The 17814-nt window shown below is 47.4% G+C and overlaps 1 protein-coding gene across 1 annotated transcript; it reads right to left on the bottom strand.

Moving 5' to 3' along the window:
• Window positions 1–10570: 10570 nt before the first annotated feature.
• Window positions 10571–17354, bottom strand: LOC120659213. The gene is made up of 4 exons (XM_039937272.1): window positions 15400–17354; window positions 11923–12799; window positions 10720–10808; window positions 10571–10606 (listed from the first exon to the last, which is right to left on the bottom strand). Exons 1-4 carry the CDS (start codon window positions 16807–16809, stop codon window positions 10571–10573), a joined length of 2412 nt encoding a protein of 803 aa, XP_039793206.1. The 5' UTR covers window positions 16810–17354.
• Between the last annotated feature and the right edge of the window lie 460 nt (window positions 17355–17814).

Below are 17814 nucleotides of genomic sequence, written 5' to 3'. Positions count from 1 at the left end.
GTCTCAGATTCACATCAGCAGAGTAGCAAAATATTACAAACTGTGTTAGCTGGAACATCATTTTTCTTTCGCTTTTAGAGTTATAGATGTTGGACGAGTACCTCATCTGCAGAATCTTTGCTCGTCTTGTAAGTTATGATATTCAATTACGTGTGAAAGAGATTTAGTCAAAGAAAAATGAAGACCATGCACTCCTCTCATGGATGTTTGATCCACCAACCATCTTGCATCTGTAGCGATTATGACTTCAGAGAAGAAGCACCATAAGATTTTAGACTACTTGTACGCCTACCTCCATGACCTAACAGCAGCCGCCGCAATCCTCGACTTCTCGTGGTCTCGTTCCTCCCTCACGCTTGACTTCTTGTCGCCCTATCACTACTACAAAATTCCATTAACCGAGATGTTTTAAAATTACCTCGGAGGCGGGCATATTAAAAACCTGCCTCGGTTAAAGATGAACGTACTGCAATAAAACTAGATGAGCAGCAACCAAAGAAGAATCTCTTGTGGAATCACGTTGTGCTTTTAGAGAAGGCTAGTTCTGGAGATAATGCTGTATGGAAATGCAAGTATTGCACGGCTGAGCATTGGGGAACTTACTCAAGAGTAAAATCTTGCTTGCTCCAGTTGCTCCGGATTACTAGAGATGGAATCAAGATATGTCCTAGAGTTACAAAGTCAATCCTAGGCCAACTGAAGAATGAAGTTGCGAAGGCTCCATATGACAATGATATTTATGACAAAGTCAATCCACTGGCACTATATTGCTGAATATCTATGTGATATTTATTTATGTATAACTAGGAAGACCACCCGCGCATTTGCGTGGCTAGATGTTATCATCTCTATTTATTATTTGTGCGGCTAGGTGTAACTATATTTAAGGTTATATTTTTTTAATCTGCTTTCATAAAGCAATTTTTTTGTTGACGAAAATCAAGATCTATTAAAGCTATTTTGAGGATCAATAATTTGAATTTATTTTCATACTCCTTCTAGATTTGAATTGGATACCATTTTTAGATAGTTCTAAGTTTGTTGTTGTATATGTTAATTAAAAAATATTTAGTTTTACTAAAGTGTAAATTTTTTAATAGTACTCAAAATTGTGTTTTGAGGATCGCGTCAATGGCAAACATATTATTATTCATTTGGAGGTAGTATTATTTTTGACATAAGAAATTTTTTGAGCATTTTTTAGGTTTATGTGTCACAGTTAATGTTGTAGCGTAATATTTTTATTTATTTAATTTGGATTCTAAGTCAATGGTTTGTGACAGTTTCTTGGCGTTTTCCTGGTACTCACCTGCTGCTGTTGCTGCTTCTTGTTGTTGTTATCTTCGTTGCTCAAGGGGAGAGACAAAAAGGAGAGGTTTACTTTCTCATTCCCAGCTTAATTCGTAGAATCGATAAAGCGTGTGAATTCTATTTACCCCCAACCTTTCATTTCTTCGTTGTTGCCCCTAATCCAATAATAGTTCCTCCACACTCCACACTCCACTCCTCCGTGTCGTCCACTCTGTATCCGCGCTAGCTTATGACCTTTCTTTTTTCTTATTTTCCTTTTCCTTTTTTCTTATTTTTTCTCATCCCTCTTATCGTTTCCAATGGAATATGGATTTATTGCACCTATTTTGTTCCTCTCTTAGCCTTGGGTACTCTTTTAATCAATTCAAAAATGCTGCAACTGATTTGACTAAGACAATGAGATAAACAATGGTTGACATAAGGTTGTTTCTAGTTTTTTTCAACGTCATTTATTAGTTTCAACATGACTTTTGACTGAATTGTTAGTAAATAGAACACATATTAACTTTGTCTGTACATGTTTTGATTGAATGCTAAAAATAATATTACAATTATTCAACTAAATTGATAGTATTTCTCAGTAAAGTGTGAGGCTACAACTTTTCTACTTTTTCCAGCGTGGTGCTGTGGTGTGCAAATATTTTGTTGAAGCTTGTCTGGAATTTTTTTATCAATGTGTTATGTCTGTAGAAAAAATAAATTAAACATTATGATAGTATTTTTTAAGAATCTCCTAACTTATCCAACGCTATTTGTTTGGAGTCTCATTATTATGTTACATATTGGATTAGTTTCTTTATAATGCCACGATGGGCTATATTTAGTCGAACACAGTGGTATTTTGGGCCGATTTTTATCCTAATGGCAGTGGTGTGTAATTTCAATTTATTTTATTTTCTTCGATTAACATGAGAATTTTTAGACCTTGAGATCGAACGTGGAGACTTCGTTTGTTGGCCAAATAATAAGATATCTAAGTACACTGTGAGGCTACAATTTTTCTACTTTTTCCAGCGTGGTGCTATGGTGTGCAAATATTTTTCTGAAGTTTGTCCGGAATTTTTTTTATCTATGTTTATGCCTGTAGAAATGAATTAAAAATCGTGATCGTAATTTTTAAGAATCTCCTAGCTTACCAGCGCTAGTTGTTTGGAGTCTCATTACTATGTTAAATATTGGATTAATTTCTTTATAATAGCATGATGTGATATATTTAGTTAGACACAGGAGTATTTTGGGTCGATTTTTATTATAATGACAATGGTTGGATTAATTTTTTTTATAATGGTGTGGTGGGCTATATTTTGTCAGACATAGTGGTATTTTGGGTCGATTTTTATCTTAATGGCAGTGGTGGGTAATTTTAATATCCCTTATTTTTCTCCGATTAACGTGGAAATTTCTAGACCTTAAGAGCGAATGTGGAGGCTCCGTTTGTTGGCCAAATAATAAGATAATAGATTACTAATTATCCTAGCCATATCCCTATATTGGTGTTTTTTTTTGGAAAAGTGTGTATCAGCATATCTGATACGTATCGTATTCGATAACTATACCGGTATCCGTGTAACATAGGAGCTAATAGGCCTCGAGCAGCCCGGGCACTCGGCTGCTGAGGCGGGAGTCTGAGGCAGGCGAACCAGGTCCTTGGCAGTGAAGCTTGCAGAGATTGCCGCCGGCCGAGCGACCTCGCTGGGGGGCCTAATATCTCCAACCTGGGATATTTATCACGTACACATTATCATATAGGGTGCAAATTGATGATTCATAGGTGTCTCTCTAATTCTCTTTAGTTCAAATATCTGTACTAGTTTTTTTAATGAGTCTCATAGCGTAAACATTTAAACTAAACAGGAGGTGCGCCGCGCCTAAGGTCGCTAATTTACACTCCTATTATCACAAACCTGATCTCATCGCGCCCCCATCAGCAATGGAGCAAACAAATTTATAAAAATGAAAATTCAGTGGACAAGTCAAACAATGCACACCCCAGGGACTCAAGACAACCAATCTCCCGCCTGGCACTTGCAGGTAGGATTTGGCCAAAGTAGCAGATATTCTAACAAGAAAAAAAATTCAAATTGTATTCAGCAGATTGATTTATGCCGGTCGTTGTCAGGCGAAGGCAAGCAGAGGCAGCGGAGCAGGTGGCTCCGCTTCGGCGAACTTTTATACTGCAGGTGTGGCGGCGCCGCGCTTCCTTCGCCGAAGACGAGAGGAACTTCCGTGACCATGAGATCGAGCGATGATTTGTTTGTCACTCCCCTCTGCTCGCACTGACTGTTGCAACGACGTCAGGTGGTGAGCTCTCGCCACCGATGGAGCAGACAGCAGAGCCTCAAAATACTGATGGAGCCTCCAACCAGGTTGATCTTGGATGAACGGTTACAATCAGAAACGACAGTTACAGAGATCGAGTGGCCTAGCTAGTTTCTACGTTCTCCCATTTGTAAACGACAAGGCTGCTCAACTCCAGCAGCTAGCAATCCATAGTTACGTCTCCTGCTTGAACGTGGCGACAATCATGAAAAATCTATGCCTCAACATCAATGCATTATTCTCTGTTTTCTTTTGCGAGAACACCATGATTATTCTGTCAACTATAAACAAACTTTGTACACGACAAGGTAGTAGTACAGTTTGGCAATTTTGTAACCTGCAAGATCAAGTCATGACAATGTTGTGATTTGTGAGTTGTGACACCCCATTAAAACATAAATCACTGCATGCCTACATACATAACCATAGTAACAGAAAAATTAAAAAAGCGTGACTCCATTTTTCATAGGACGCTTCCTCTTTGTACCCGCAGTTTTTAGCCCTCGAACCTCACATACTGTAGGACCGAGAAATGCGACCAGAGGGGGGGGGTGAATGGGAGCCTTCGGAAATTAACGCGATCAAAAACTTCGGCTCACAATTCAAGAGTGCACCCCAACCCCAGAGTTCTAGGCGATGTGCAGAGTAGCTACAAGGGAGCTACACTAACACAAAACAAGCCTAGGAACCGAAGCGATCAAGCGCGGAAGCAATTGCACGAAAGCAGTGCAAGAACCAAGCAAGGTATATATCATCGGTTGATCCGACGCACACGTTTGAACGACGTCGGTTAAACCGGTGATACAGAGCCTGCAGCAAACAACCAGTGAGCACCGGTTGAACCGACGCTGGGTTTTGAACCTCGTCGGTTAAACCGGTGATCGAACGTCGGTTAAACCGACAAAATCGCAAACTCACGTCGGTGCAGTTGTCCAGAGGATCAACAAAATGCACCAAACCAAGCAATGAACACCGGTTAAACCGATGCTCCCAAAAACTCCATCACCGGTGCAGTTGTCCAGAAGGTTCACAGACCGAAGCAAATGAACGCCGGATGAACCGACGTTGACAAACCCTTACACACCGGTCGAACGACCTCAACAGCAAAACCAAATTAGTGACGCCGTTTAAACCGACGTTGGGGAAATCAAAGCACCGGTGCAATCACACAAAACCCCAAAAACCCTAACCCGTGACAAAAGCACTCACCGGTTGATCCGACGCTCAGGAACGCCAGCGTCGGTTCAACCGGCGTTAAGGAAAAATCCTGCCCGAGCGCAGAACTTCTGTTTTCCTCTCGGCACAACCAAAAACTCGAAGATTGATCGATCAAAACAGGTCAAAAGTTCTCCAAAATTTGCAGGCACACTCACAAAGACCTTGTGAGCCTACTCACAAAAAGAATCGACGATCTACTCCATGGTTTGAGAGGAATCGACGAAGAACCGAGGAAGAACGGGGTTTTCAGGAATTTTCCAAAACTGAGTTCTTGAAGGCTCACGATCTAGATGAGTTTTAGCACAAGACTACGATGATTCTAGTCCCAAGAAGAGCCTCAAGAACTACGGCAACAAGTGGTAGACACACCAATCACGAAGAAATCAAGAACAAGGATGATTCATGCACACATAGCTCAGTAGGACATGGAACGAACCTTGATTTCAAAGCCCCGAGGGCACAAGGAGGAATGGGCCTCCTTTCCCACAAGATCTCCTTACAAGTTCTTCAAAAATCCATTGCTAGAATCCTAGAGATGGAAGGGGAGAAGAAGAGCAGGGAGGAGAGATGGCGCCTGGCTTGCAGCTATTTTGCTTTCTCTGTCCAGCGCCCAGCACAACCCAGGGAGGGTGCCTGCCTTTTGTTACCAAGCCAGCACGTCCCCTCCCACCTGCTCCCCTTCCTTGCCATCCAAGCCTCCGACTACTAAAGACTAGAATACCCCTACAGCTGAAATTAAACTAAAAGCCCGTAGGGGCAAAACCGGAAAATATACATCGAAGACATCCGATGGCCGCGACAACTCCGAGAAGTTTGCTTCGACTCGACGCAATCCTCTTGATGTTGCCACGCGTCCTTCTGGAATCTTCCGGGGGCAGTTTTTGGAAAACTGCCGAAACCGAGTTCGGGTGCGGTTTTGGAGGGAACCGCGAACCCTTCCCGCGCGATGTTTCCGGGCACACCCGCCGAGCCCGATGACGCCACGTGTCCGACCTCTCACCGAAACCTCTTCGACTTGGCCGACGTCGACGCATCCCGCCGTTGGTTTTTCCCGAGGTACCAACAAACTCCACGCCGTCCCGCCTTGGCGCCAGGAGTGGATCGCCTCGCGGCCCAGCAGTGGCCCAAGCATCTGGGCCGCCCTTCTCCACCGCACGGTCATCCGGTCGGGCCTCCAACGCCACCGCAAGGTCTCCCGCCTTCGCATGGTCGTCGAGCTCCCTGCCACCGCAACGCCGCCGCATGGTGCATCGGCACGCGCCACGCTCTTGTCCAAACCATCTCGCTGCAACCGCGCCATCCGTGTACCTGCACACCACAGACCAAGAACTGGCGCAATCTCCACGGAGTCGCGACTACACACTGTTAGTCCACTCCACATGTTGACAATCACTCATCACACTAAGGAGCAGGCCTCCACTGCCTCTCAATCTCCCCCTTGATGAGTGCATTGTCAACACCACACCCCACACGGGCACTGGTGAACACAAAGGATAACCAAAAAGAAATAGAAACAAGAGAGAACTATCTCAGTGACCAAAAGCCAATGAAAGCAAGAAAAGATCACTTGAAGATAGCAAAGCCAAAAGAGTCAGCCCCTAAGACAAGGGCAACGGCTCGACGCACTGACTCCAAAACATGCTTGACCCCTCAAGAAAGAGGCAAGGCTCAACACAGCCAAGCATGTGCAAATCTGGTTCCTCCAGAAAGAGGCTAAGCTCAACGCAACCAGCAAAGAGCATGAAAAAAAAACTCAAAAACTCCCCCTGAAATGCAGCTCCCCCTCACTATGCAACTCTCCCCCGATGTGTGCACACTCAAAGTCTGAATCTCTCCCTGAGATCAAACAAACAAACTCTCCCCCTTTGGACAAGGATCAAGAAATTTCACCCTAACCCCTAAGGTGAGACAAAAAACAACATTCTCTCCCCCTTGTTGACAAAGCACACGTCAAGGAAACTCCCCCTGCCTAGATGCTCCCCCTGGAAATATGCCATGAAGTGCATGCGTGCCTAAAAGCTTCCAGGTACAGAACAAGAGCATTTGCAAGGGTCAAATCAGCACAGCTTATGAGGGTGCATATACAAAGACAATGCATGAAGAAGCTCATAAGAATATATCTATACAGATCATGAGCAAGCATTTGTCATTTGTAAAAGAAAAGCATCACCATAAAGGACCTAGCATACTAGAAGGCAAGCAAGCATGCTAGAGCTATCAAGAACATACAGGTGAGCTACCCAAACCATATCACAGCAACTGCCACTCAAGCGGCCTTGATACCAATTGAAAACTTTCAAATTTCGGTGCCAGGGGTTGAAGGCTTGCAGGCGCTTAACTTAACGAATGTGCCAAGCCTAGGTCAAGGACCATCAGAAGCTTAAGACACCACTCTCAGTCATCCACAGCCTTGTCCAAGTTCTCCAGAGGAGCAGTCTCGATACAAGAACAGTGGTGCAAGCAATCCCACCTGGATCTTTTCACTCAAAGCAACCCAAGATAAACCAAATTGTTGGACTTTTTGAAATTAGATACCAATTAAACTATTCCAACAGAAAAGAGGGCATCTTGTTGCATGTGAGAGCAAGGGACCTAGCCACTAAGTATGATCAAGATAGCATAGGCAAACAAACCTACACAAGCTAGTAGCAGATCCAGAAGGTGACCATGTTTTATGATTTTCAAAGAATAAAATAGCTAAGCTCAGAGCCAATATACAACATATTCAAAGGAGCTAGCTACTCATGGTCAAAGCATATATACAACTCATAGCATAGCACAAGGCACAAGCAAATGCAGATATCATACATGAGAAGCTTAGTGCAAGTGTAATGCATATGAGCAAATGCAATGCAAGATGGTATGTACACAAAATGCAAGAAAAAGCAAAAAGAAGGAAAAACAAAACCTAAACTACAAAAACAACTACCCAACTCAAAATGGGTAGCACACGCCAAGCTCTCCCCGCAAGCGAGCATAGGTGGCTTGTTCTAGGGGCTTGGTCAAGATGTCGGCTACTTGATTTTCAGTGGGCACATGGGTCAGCTCGACATCACCCTTCTCATAGTGATCTCTCAGAAAGTGGAACCTCACGTCTATATGCTTGGAGCGAGAGTGTAGGACGGGGTTCTTGGCTAAGCTAATGGCTGAGGTGCTGTCAATGAAAATGGGAACTCTGCCATAGGTTAGGCCATAATCACTGAGAGTGTGTCTCATCCAAAGGATCTGGGAGCAACAACTAGCAGCAGCTATGTATTCGGCTTCCGTGGTGGAAAGGGCTACACTAGTTTGCTTGCGAGCAGACCAAGACACAAGAGAAGTTCCAAGAAACTGGCAAGTGCCTGAAGTCGACTTGCGATCAATCCGACACCCACCATGATCAGCATCAGAGAAGCCAACCAACGCAAGAGAAGAGGAAGAAGAGTACCATAAGCCAAACTCAGGAGTGTATCGAAGGTACCTGAAAATCCTCTTTACAGCGTTCCTGTGAGAAGTGCGCGGAGAAGCCTGGAACCTCGCGCAGAGACAGACCGCGAACTGGATGTCGGGTCTGGTGGCCGTCAAGTACAGGAGTGAGCCGATCATGCTCCTATACTCCTTCTGGTCCACAGCAACACCTTCAGTGTCCTCATCCAGCGCCGTAGAATTGCTCATGGGAGTCGGCATGGGACTGAGGTCCCCGAAGTCGAACTTCTTGAGCATGTCCTTGGTGTACTTGGCCTGGTGGACGAAGGTGCCATCCCGGGTTTGCTTGATGTGCAACCCGAGGAAGAACTGAAGCTCACCCATCATAGACATCTCAAACTCCCTGCTCATGCCATCAGAAAAACTAGAAACAAGAGAGTGAGAGGAGCCACCAAAGATAATGTCATCCACGTAAATCTGAACCAACAGAAAATCAGCACCACGCCTGAGGAGAAACAAGGTCTTATCTACCGATCCCATGACAAACCCCTGTTTAAGCAAAAAGGCTCTCAATCTCGCATACCAGGCTCTAGGGGCTTGCTTCAGACCATACAAAGCCTTCTGAAGCTTGAAGACTCGGTCTGGAAACTTGGGACTCTCAAAGCCAGGAGGTTGCTTCACATAGACCTCCTCCTCTATAAACCCGTTCAAAAAGGCACTCTTAACATCCATCTGATACAGCTTGAACCCCTTCGAAGCTGCAAAGGCTAAAAAGATCCTGATGGCCTCTAAACGAGCTACAGGTGCAAAGGTCTCCTCATAATCTATCCCCTCCTGCTGGCTGTAACCCTGAGCTACTAACCTAGCCTTGTTTCTCACAACCATCCCATCCTCACCCTGTTTGTTCTTGAAAACCCATTTGGTACCTATAGGGTGGCAAACTGGTGGAGGCTCTACAAGGACCCAGACTTGGTTTCGCTCAAAGTTTTCTAGCTCCTCATGCATGGCATTGACCCAGTTAGAATCAGATAAAGCATGTCCAATATCTTTGGGCTCAAAGGAGGCAACAAACGCTGAATGAGCAAAGCCAGCGATACTTGTCACCTTGGACCTCGTGGTTCGTTCATTGAGGTCACCTAACATTTGTTGAGGTGGATGACGACGCTGAATGTGTCGTGGTGCTTCTCTTGACGAAGTCGCTTCACCACCGCCTTCAACATGGGTCCCGGAAGAAGAACCTTGAGCTGGACGTGGATCGGCCGTAGTCGAAGCTGTGGGGAGCGGGCCGCCATCGTCGTCTGAACTCGAATCTCCAGGGAGTGGGCCTGCAGCCGGCGCAGGGACACCACCATCACCCTCAAAGGCCTCAGGCTCATCCTCATCCTCGAAGATGTCCTGGCCAAACTCATCATCACCTGCACACTCCAAAGAAGCAGACAAAGAAGGAGTGGACTCGTCGAAGGTTACATTACAAGTTTCGACGATTCGGTTAGTTTCAAGAATAAGAACACGATAGCCTCTGGATTGAAGAGCATAGCCAAGAAGAATGCCATCAGAGCTCCTAGACTCGAACTTATCAAGATTTCCCTCCTTCAGAACAAAGCATCTGCAACCAAAAGCACGCAGGTGGGACACTCTGGGCTGTCGACCAAACCGCAACTCATACGAAGTCTTTTTCATGAATGAGCGAAGGAAGATGCGGTTGGCAACATAGCATGCGGTGTTGATCGCTTCGGCCCAAAAACGCCTAGGAGTCCTATGCTCATCGAGCATCGTCCTGGCCATTTCCACTAAGGTCCGATTTTTGCGTTCAACCACGCCATTCTGTGGAGGAACATAAGGAGAGGAGTATTGGTGATCAAGACCAAAGTCACGACAGAAGTCATCAAAACGAGCGTTCTTAAATTCAGTTCCATTATCACTGCGGATAGCCCTCATGGCATGTGGAAGCTCGTTTTGTAACCTCAAAGCAAGATCACGAAAGTGCTGAAAAGTCTCATCCTTAGTCTCCAAGAAGAAAACCCAAGAGTACCGAGAGAAGTCGTCAACGATCACAAGAATGTACCACTTCCCACCGACAGAGCGCACGCGAGCAGGACCAACGGTGTCCATGTGAAGAAGCTCGCCAGGGTGTGATGTCATCACTTGATTTACAGGTGGGTGCGGAAGGGAAACCATCTTCCCGTGACGACACGGGTGACACACAAGGTCCTTGTCCAACTTAAGCTTGGGCAATCCTCGGATCAAATCAAGTGAGCTGAGCCTAACTAGTAGGTCAAAACTCAAGTGACCAAGCCTCCTATGCCACTTCCAAAGCTCAGAAGACTGACCAGTCACCAGACAGTGAGAGGTGCTAGAATAAGATCCAGAAAAGTCAATGCGAAACACACGACCAAAAGGAACAATGCCGCAAACAAAATCACCTCTGGAATCAAGAACACGCGAGCAACCTCTCTTAAAACTCACTTCAAACCCATCATCAAGAAGTTGTGAAACAGAGAGCAGATTAAAACCCAGCTTATCAACAAGAGCAACTTCTCTCAAGGTGAAGTCATCTGAAATCCGAATAGCGCCAACTCCACGTACCTTTCCTTTGCTGTTATCCCCGAAGGTGATGTACTCTTTGTCCTTCATCGGGGTGAGGCTGGAGAACCATCTGTGACTTCCGGTCATGTGGCGCGAACATCCGGAGTCCATGAGCCATATGTCCTCCAGGCCTCGAGTGTCCTGCTCAGTAAGAAGAGAAAGAGCGGGCAAATGGCCCGACACTGGGGTTAGCACAGAAAGAAGCAAACCAGTGTCGTGCCATCTGATCGAAAGCAGGGTAAGTATCCTCAAACGAAAACTGTGGCTGGCGACCACCACGCTGAGGAAAACGTGGTGCGCCTCGGCCACCAAAGCTTCGGCCACACTGACCATCACCGAAAGCACGGTGTGGACCGGGGCCGGCGAAACCACCAACAGGAGCACGGTAACCACCACCGCCTCCCCCTCCTCCACCTACACGACGTGGCCTGGCATCCCGCCTCTGCCCACGTCGAGCTGGAGTGTGTCCACCTGTAGCCTGGTGGAACACTTCCGGAGCGCGCCTCTCAGACTGCCTGCGCTCAAACCTCAACCTCCGGAAGCAAAATTCTGCCAAGTGACCCTCCCTTTCGCACCACTCACACAGGTAAGGCTCTCTCTTGTGTGTAGGCTGTGGTGTAGAAGCTGGGGCTCTCTGAGGAACTCGGGGGGGCTGAGTTCTCACCTTGGGCTTAGGAATTGGCTTACCACTAGGAGGGAGTGTATCCAGTCGGTTCTTGAGATGGTTAGGCTTGGGAACCCACACTGGATTTTTAGGTGGAGCTTTAGGTGGCTCAGTGAGGATTCCGTCCTTAACTGGTGCTGGCTTAGGAACTGGTGAAGCTGTGGAAGAGAGTACATTCACACTCGGCTCAAGTATCTCACCAATCTTACCATAGGGTTGGACAAAGTCAGCAGGAGTAAAAGCAAAACCAACCCCAACACCATCAGGACGCTTAAACTGCTGAACCATCATGCCCAACTGAGGCTCGCGGGCGGACACCCAACTGAGAATCTCCCGAAGGTGGGAGTTCTCCTCCTCCATCCGGGTCTTGTCCTTCCGTGCCTCCTCAAGCTCAGTGTTCAAGCTTGGGCACACAGTACAATCAGCAGAGCAAGAGCTAGGAACTGCGGATTTCTCCAACTTTCTCAAAGCAACATTCTTCTCCTTAAGCTCTTCTCTAAGTGCTGGGCACTCCTTGCAGGCACCCAAGAGGGTAGGCCGGGACTTGAGCTCATCCATGGCCTTCTTGCCCTCCTCGAGCTTGAGCAAGTTCTCGTCATACTTGCTCCTGAGCTCTGACAGGTCAGACATCAAACCGATGCACTGACTGCACTCATCCTCCTCAACACACTCCTCCACTACGGGGGCAGACTGAGCAATCTCCAAAGCTAACTTAGCTTCCTTCAGCTCCTGTCTCAACGCCCTAAACTGCCTCTTAGCATCCTTAATGATCAAATCCTGATTATCTAAAGCAGTGTAAAGATCCTCCAACTCCTCAGGAGTGGGGTGCTCAGGACGTACCTCAGAGCTTGACTCTAGCTGAGGTGCAAGCTCTGCAGTAGTGGAAGGAGTTCCGTCGGCGTCGGAGTCGATGGCCATGGTGCAGAGACTGACCGCCTTCCCAGCATGGAGGCAAAGGCCAGTGAAGCCCTCTGTAGCCTTCTTCTTGGAGCTCCGCTTCTTTTCGCCGCGGTGGTGTGAGTCGGAGTCACTGGAGCTGGATGAGGACGAAGACGTCGAACTCTGGCTGGTGGAGGAGTGATCCTCGCTCTGGGCGACGAACGCCTGCTTGTCCTTGTACTTGCCGACGTTCTTCTTCTTCCGCTCGTGGTGCCGCTTGGAACGTCCGCCATTCTTCTTGTGGGAGTGCCCACTCTTGTGCTTGTGGCGGTGCTCGCGGTACTCCTCGTGCTTGAAGCGGCCGTCATCATCCCTGGAACTCTTCTTCCTGGGGCACTCGGCGGCGAAGTGGCCGGTCTTGCCGCAGTTGAAGCAGGTCTTCGCTCGTGCTTGTCTGTTGTTGAAGGCACGCTGGAACTTGTGGATGATCAATGCAAGCTCCTCGTTTCCCAGCACCTCCAGCTGCTCATCTGTCACAGACACAAGAGAAGACAAGCAAAAACCTCCAAGAGAAGGATCAAGGTTAGCTCCAGAGTTGCCTACCAGGGCCATAGACTTGGAGGCGGAGGCATCAGCATGATTGCCTTCCATCTTAGCTCGAGAGAGCTTCTCCACCTCCGAAGCCTTGAGCTTACTGAACAGCTCATCCACAGTGAGGGTCTCATAGCTAGCAGACTCTATGATAGTCTGGACCTTCACCTCCCAGACCTTGCGATCAAGAGCATAGAGAAGCTTCATAGCCTTCTCATGATCGGAGTAGGCCTGGGTGCCCTGTGGCTGGTTCGCACGCACCTTGTTCACAATCGACTGAAAACGACTGAACATGGTGTCAATGCTCTCACCCGGCAACTGAGAAAAGTTCTCGTACTCCCGCCGGTGAGTCTCATACAGTCTCGACTTGACATGGTTGGTTCCTTCATGGAAATTGGCCAACCGTGTCCAGATCTCCCGGGCTGTGAGAAGGTCGCTGACACGATCGAACTCAGGACGAGAGAGACAGGCTATGAGAGCGTTGTACGCCTTGCTATTGACCTCATGTCTCCTAACCTGAAGCTCGGTCGTACGGACCGCAAGGTTCACAAAATCAGGGTCCACGCAAATCTCCCAGACCTCGGAACCTAGACTCAAAAGATAGGCACGCATGCGCACCTTCCAATAGTCGTAATCGGATCCATCGAAGATCGGGGGTTTGCCCGGTGAACCCATGGTCGCACAACGGTTTCGAACCGGAGAAGGCTATAGAGAAACCGTCCCAGCTCTGATACCAATTGTAGGACCGAGAAATGCGACCAGAGGGGGGGGTGAATGGGAGCCTTCGGAAATTAACGCGATCAAAAACTTCGGCTCACAATTCAAGAGTGCACCCCAACCCCAGAGTTCTAGGCGATGTGCAGAGTAGCTACAAGGGAGCTACACTAACACAAAACAAGCCTAGGAACCGAAGCGATCAAGCGCGGAAGCAATTGCACGAAAGCAGTGCAAGAACCAAGCAAGGTATATATCATCGGTTGATCCGACGCACACGTTTGAACGACGTCGGTTAAACCGGTGATACAGAGCCTGCAGCAAACAACCAGTGAGCACCGGTTGAACCGACGCTGGGTTTTGAACCTCGTCGGTTAAACCGGTGATCGAACGTCGGTTAAACCGACAAAATCGCAAACTCACGTCGGTGCAGTTGTCCAGAGGATCAACAAAATGCACCAAACCAAGCAATGAACACCGGTTAAACCGATGCTCCCAAAAACTCCATCACCGGTGCAGTTGTCCAGAAGGTTCACAGACCGAAGCAAATGAACGCCGGATGAACCGACGTTGACAAACCCTTACACACCGGTCGAACGACCTCAACAGCAAAACCAAATTAGTGACGCCGTTTAAACCGACGTTGGGGAAATCAAAGCACCGGTGCAATCACACAAAACCCCAAAAACCCTAACCCGTGACAAAAGCACTCACCGGTTGATCCGACGCTCAGGAACGCCAGCGTCGGTTCAACCGGCGTTAAGGAAAAATCCTGCCCGAGCGCAGAACTTCTGTTTTCCTCTCGGCACAACCAAAAACTCGAAGATTGATCGATCAAAACAGGTCAAAAGTTCTCCAAAATTTGCAGGCACACTCACAAAGACCTTGTGAGCCTACTCACAAAAAGAATCGACGATCTACTCCATGGTTTGAGAGGAATCGACGAAGAACCGAGGAAGAACGGGGTTTTCAGGAATTTTCCAAAACTGAGTTCTTGAAGGCTCACGATCTAGATGAGTTTTAGCACAAGACTACGATGATTCTAGTCCCAAGAAGAGCCTCAAGAACTACGGCAACAAGTGGTAGACACACCAATCACGAAGAAATCAAGAACAAGGATGATTCATGCACACATAGCTCAGTAGGACATGGAACGAACCTTGATTTCAAAGCCCCGAGGGCACAAGGAGGAATGGGCCTCCTTTCCCACAAGATCTCCTTACAAGTTCTTCAAAAATCCATTGCTAGAATCCTAGAGATGGAAGGGGAGAAGAAGAGCAGGGAGGAGAGATGGCGCCTGGCTTGCAGCTATTTTGCTTTCTCTGTCCAGCGCCCAGCACAACCCAGGGAGGGTGCCTGCCTTTTGTTACCAAGCCAGCACGTCCCCTCCCACCTGCTCCCCTTCCTTGCCATCCAAGCCTCCGACTACTAAAGACTAGAATACCCCTACAGCTGAAATTAAACTAAAAGCCCGTAGGGGCAAAACCGGAAAAGATACATCGAAGACATCCGATGGCCGCGACAACTCCGAGAAGTTTGCTTCGACTCGACGCAATCCTCTTGATGTTGCCACGCGTCCTTCTGGAATCTTCCGGGGGCAGTTTTTGGAAAACTGCCGAAACCGAGTTCGGGTGCGGTTTTGGAGGGAACCGCGAACCCTTCCCGCGCGATGTTTCCGGGCACACCCGCCGAGCCCGATGACGCCACGTTACAGTTACATAGCTATGGTAGGGTGGTATTCGAGACCTCCATCCTAGGGCCTCAAATTTCCCATGAGCCTTAACACTTCCATAAACAACATCTTGTATTCTTATCTTGGGAACATCCTCTTGTGAAGAGCGTTGGTATTCATAATGAAGCACAAAATCTTCAGAAGGTATAAACATTCTCCCAAGATGTGCAGGCTTCTTCTCAATTATATGATCAAGTGGATGCACACCAAATTTAGAAACATGCTTCTTGATGACTCCTCTCAAGAAGACCAAAAGCTTGCACCAAAAGTGGAAATCAATGTTGTCCCTCAACAAACAACCGACCACATTTGCACCAACGAAGCACCCGTTCATCATCCCAGCTATCTCCATGGACGTGCGGGCAAGCCTGGGATGCATCTCAGGATCCATGCTTCCAAATGTGACCATCTTAAAGAAATACCAATATGCTTCATGGGACAAATACTTCAGACTTAGTGCCCGGGTTGTTCCAAACTTTATGATTTCATCAGACCGGCTTGTGACAATGATTTTACTACCGCTTGGCACATGTCGCATAGAAGCAGAATACAACCTATTCCATACATCTTCGGTGAGAGTGCCAACTAACTCAGCAACAATAAGTAATCTTCCCTCTTTTTTTGAATCTGATCCACAATTTTGATGTTCTGTTACATATCCTTCTTTGAGCAGAGCAAGGTCAACGCCTTTGAGGTCATGCCCGCGCAAGAAAAGTATTTCTGAGAAATGGTCACGGACTCTTTCATCTTTGCAAACATGAGCAACAAGGGTGCTCTTGCCAACTTTACCAGGACCAACAATTGGCAGGACCTCTAGTTCTTTAGGAGCATGAGATTGTGTGTGCAATAGGAAGCTGATGACAAGTTCAGTTTCCATCTGGCGCCCAAACATGCAATTGCCCACCAGGAGATGCATGCTATAAGGTTGGCGGTATAGGCGTGGATAGCTCATCAAGAACACAACTAGCTTTTCCACATCAATGATCATGGAGCTTAAATCATCAAGCGATTTTTGCAGCTGTTCCAAAATCTGTGTGTTTCTACTGGACGAACTCAAGCCTTGTAGAGAATTTACTTTCAAAAGAGACAAAGTGTTACTCTGGACCTGACCTTTGGCCTCCTCTTCGCTGTGAGATTGGTATCTGAAGGTGTCGATGATGTAATAGCCGTGGTGCATGGCGTCTCTGAGCATGTCCAGCTGCTGGAGAACACCTTGGTTTGTGATCTGCCGTCCCATGGCCTCATCGACAATGACCTGAGCTCGGAGAAGAGCCCTTTGCAGGCTGTCCGCCACACCCAGCATCGTCGGCTTGGAGCTTTTGCTGATGAAGAAATTTATGGATCTAGAAGCCAGCTCGCCCAGGACAGCAGAAAGAAAAATCTCCATCATGGGACTCTCTCCTCAGAAGACAACCCAGCAGGTGGAAGAAAGATTCGCAAAAGGAGCTTTGCAGAAATAGCACGAGATGGCTCTGTCTTCAGACTAAGGATATCAGGGACGTATTAAGAACAGCTAAGAGAGATGAACAGAGATATATAGTTCAAGTCATGCACAAGGTTGGTCCAATGGAATAGTCAATGCACGTGGTCTTTCATGTTTGACCCTAGCAACTTTGCCTGATTGACTTTTATTTCCTCCCCCTCATTGTCAACAAAATGAAACCAAAACGAGCTGAGAAAGGTACATCTCTTGACTCTGGAGCCGTTGGTTAGTAATCTAAATGCAAGATCCATCACCATGCATGCACCTCCCTGCAAGCTGCTTTGCAACATGTGGTTCTCCACTTCCATCAATTATTTATTCTCCCATGCTTCTAGTCTTTGATCAAATTAAGGAGATACTTTTTGAACACGACAGTTTTGACCAAACAAATGATACATCCTGCTCTTTCCTTCTCCATTGCATGACTTTCTTTTGAGGAGTCCAACCTGAAATATGGAGATGCTACAGTCAGCTACTTCACGAAAACTTACTAAACAATGAACGATTATCTGGCCTTGGTGTGCAACCTGCCCCATGTTTACCTACTTATGTCTTTTATATGTTATTGCATTAAAAATGTGTGAATATATTAATCTCTCACTGTGAAGCGCCCACAGCACGTCCGCCGCCACCCCGCCGCACGTCTAGGAGCAACTGCTTCGCACGTTCGCCGGAGCTTGGCCGTGCCCCATCTCGATGCGCCGCCGTAGAAGGCCCCATCCGCCGGATCTAGGGGAGACCAGCAGAGAGGGAGCAGTGGAGCTCCGCGGCTGGGCGGGTAGGGATACCGCATCTGCTCCCTGCCACTCCTGCGCTACTCCATTGCTTGCCCGCAGCTGCTCCCCACCACTCCTGCGCCGCCACTCTGGCCCGAGCCGGCCATGGACGCGACTGGCCTCCTCCTTCGTGACT

This window comes from Panicum virgatum, chromosome 2K, assembly GCF_016808335.1.
Source record: "Panicum virgatum strain AP13 chromosome 2K, P.virgatum_v5, whole genome shotgun sequence".
NCBI classification, from domain to species: Eukaryota; Viridiplantae; Streptophyta; class Magnoliopsida; order Poales; family Poaceae; genus Panicum; species Panicum virgatum.
This window is presented reverse-complemented; position numbering and strand designations above follow the sequence as displayed.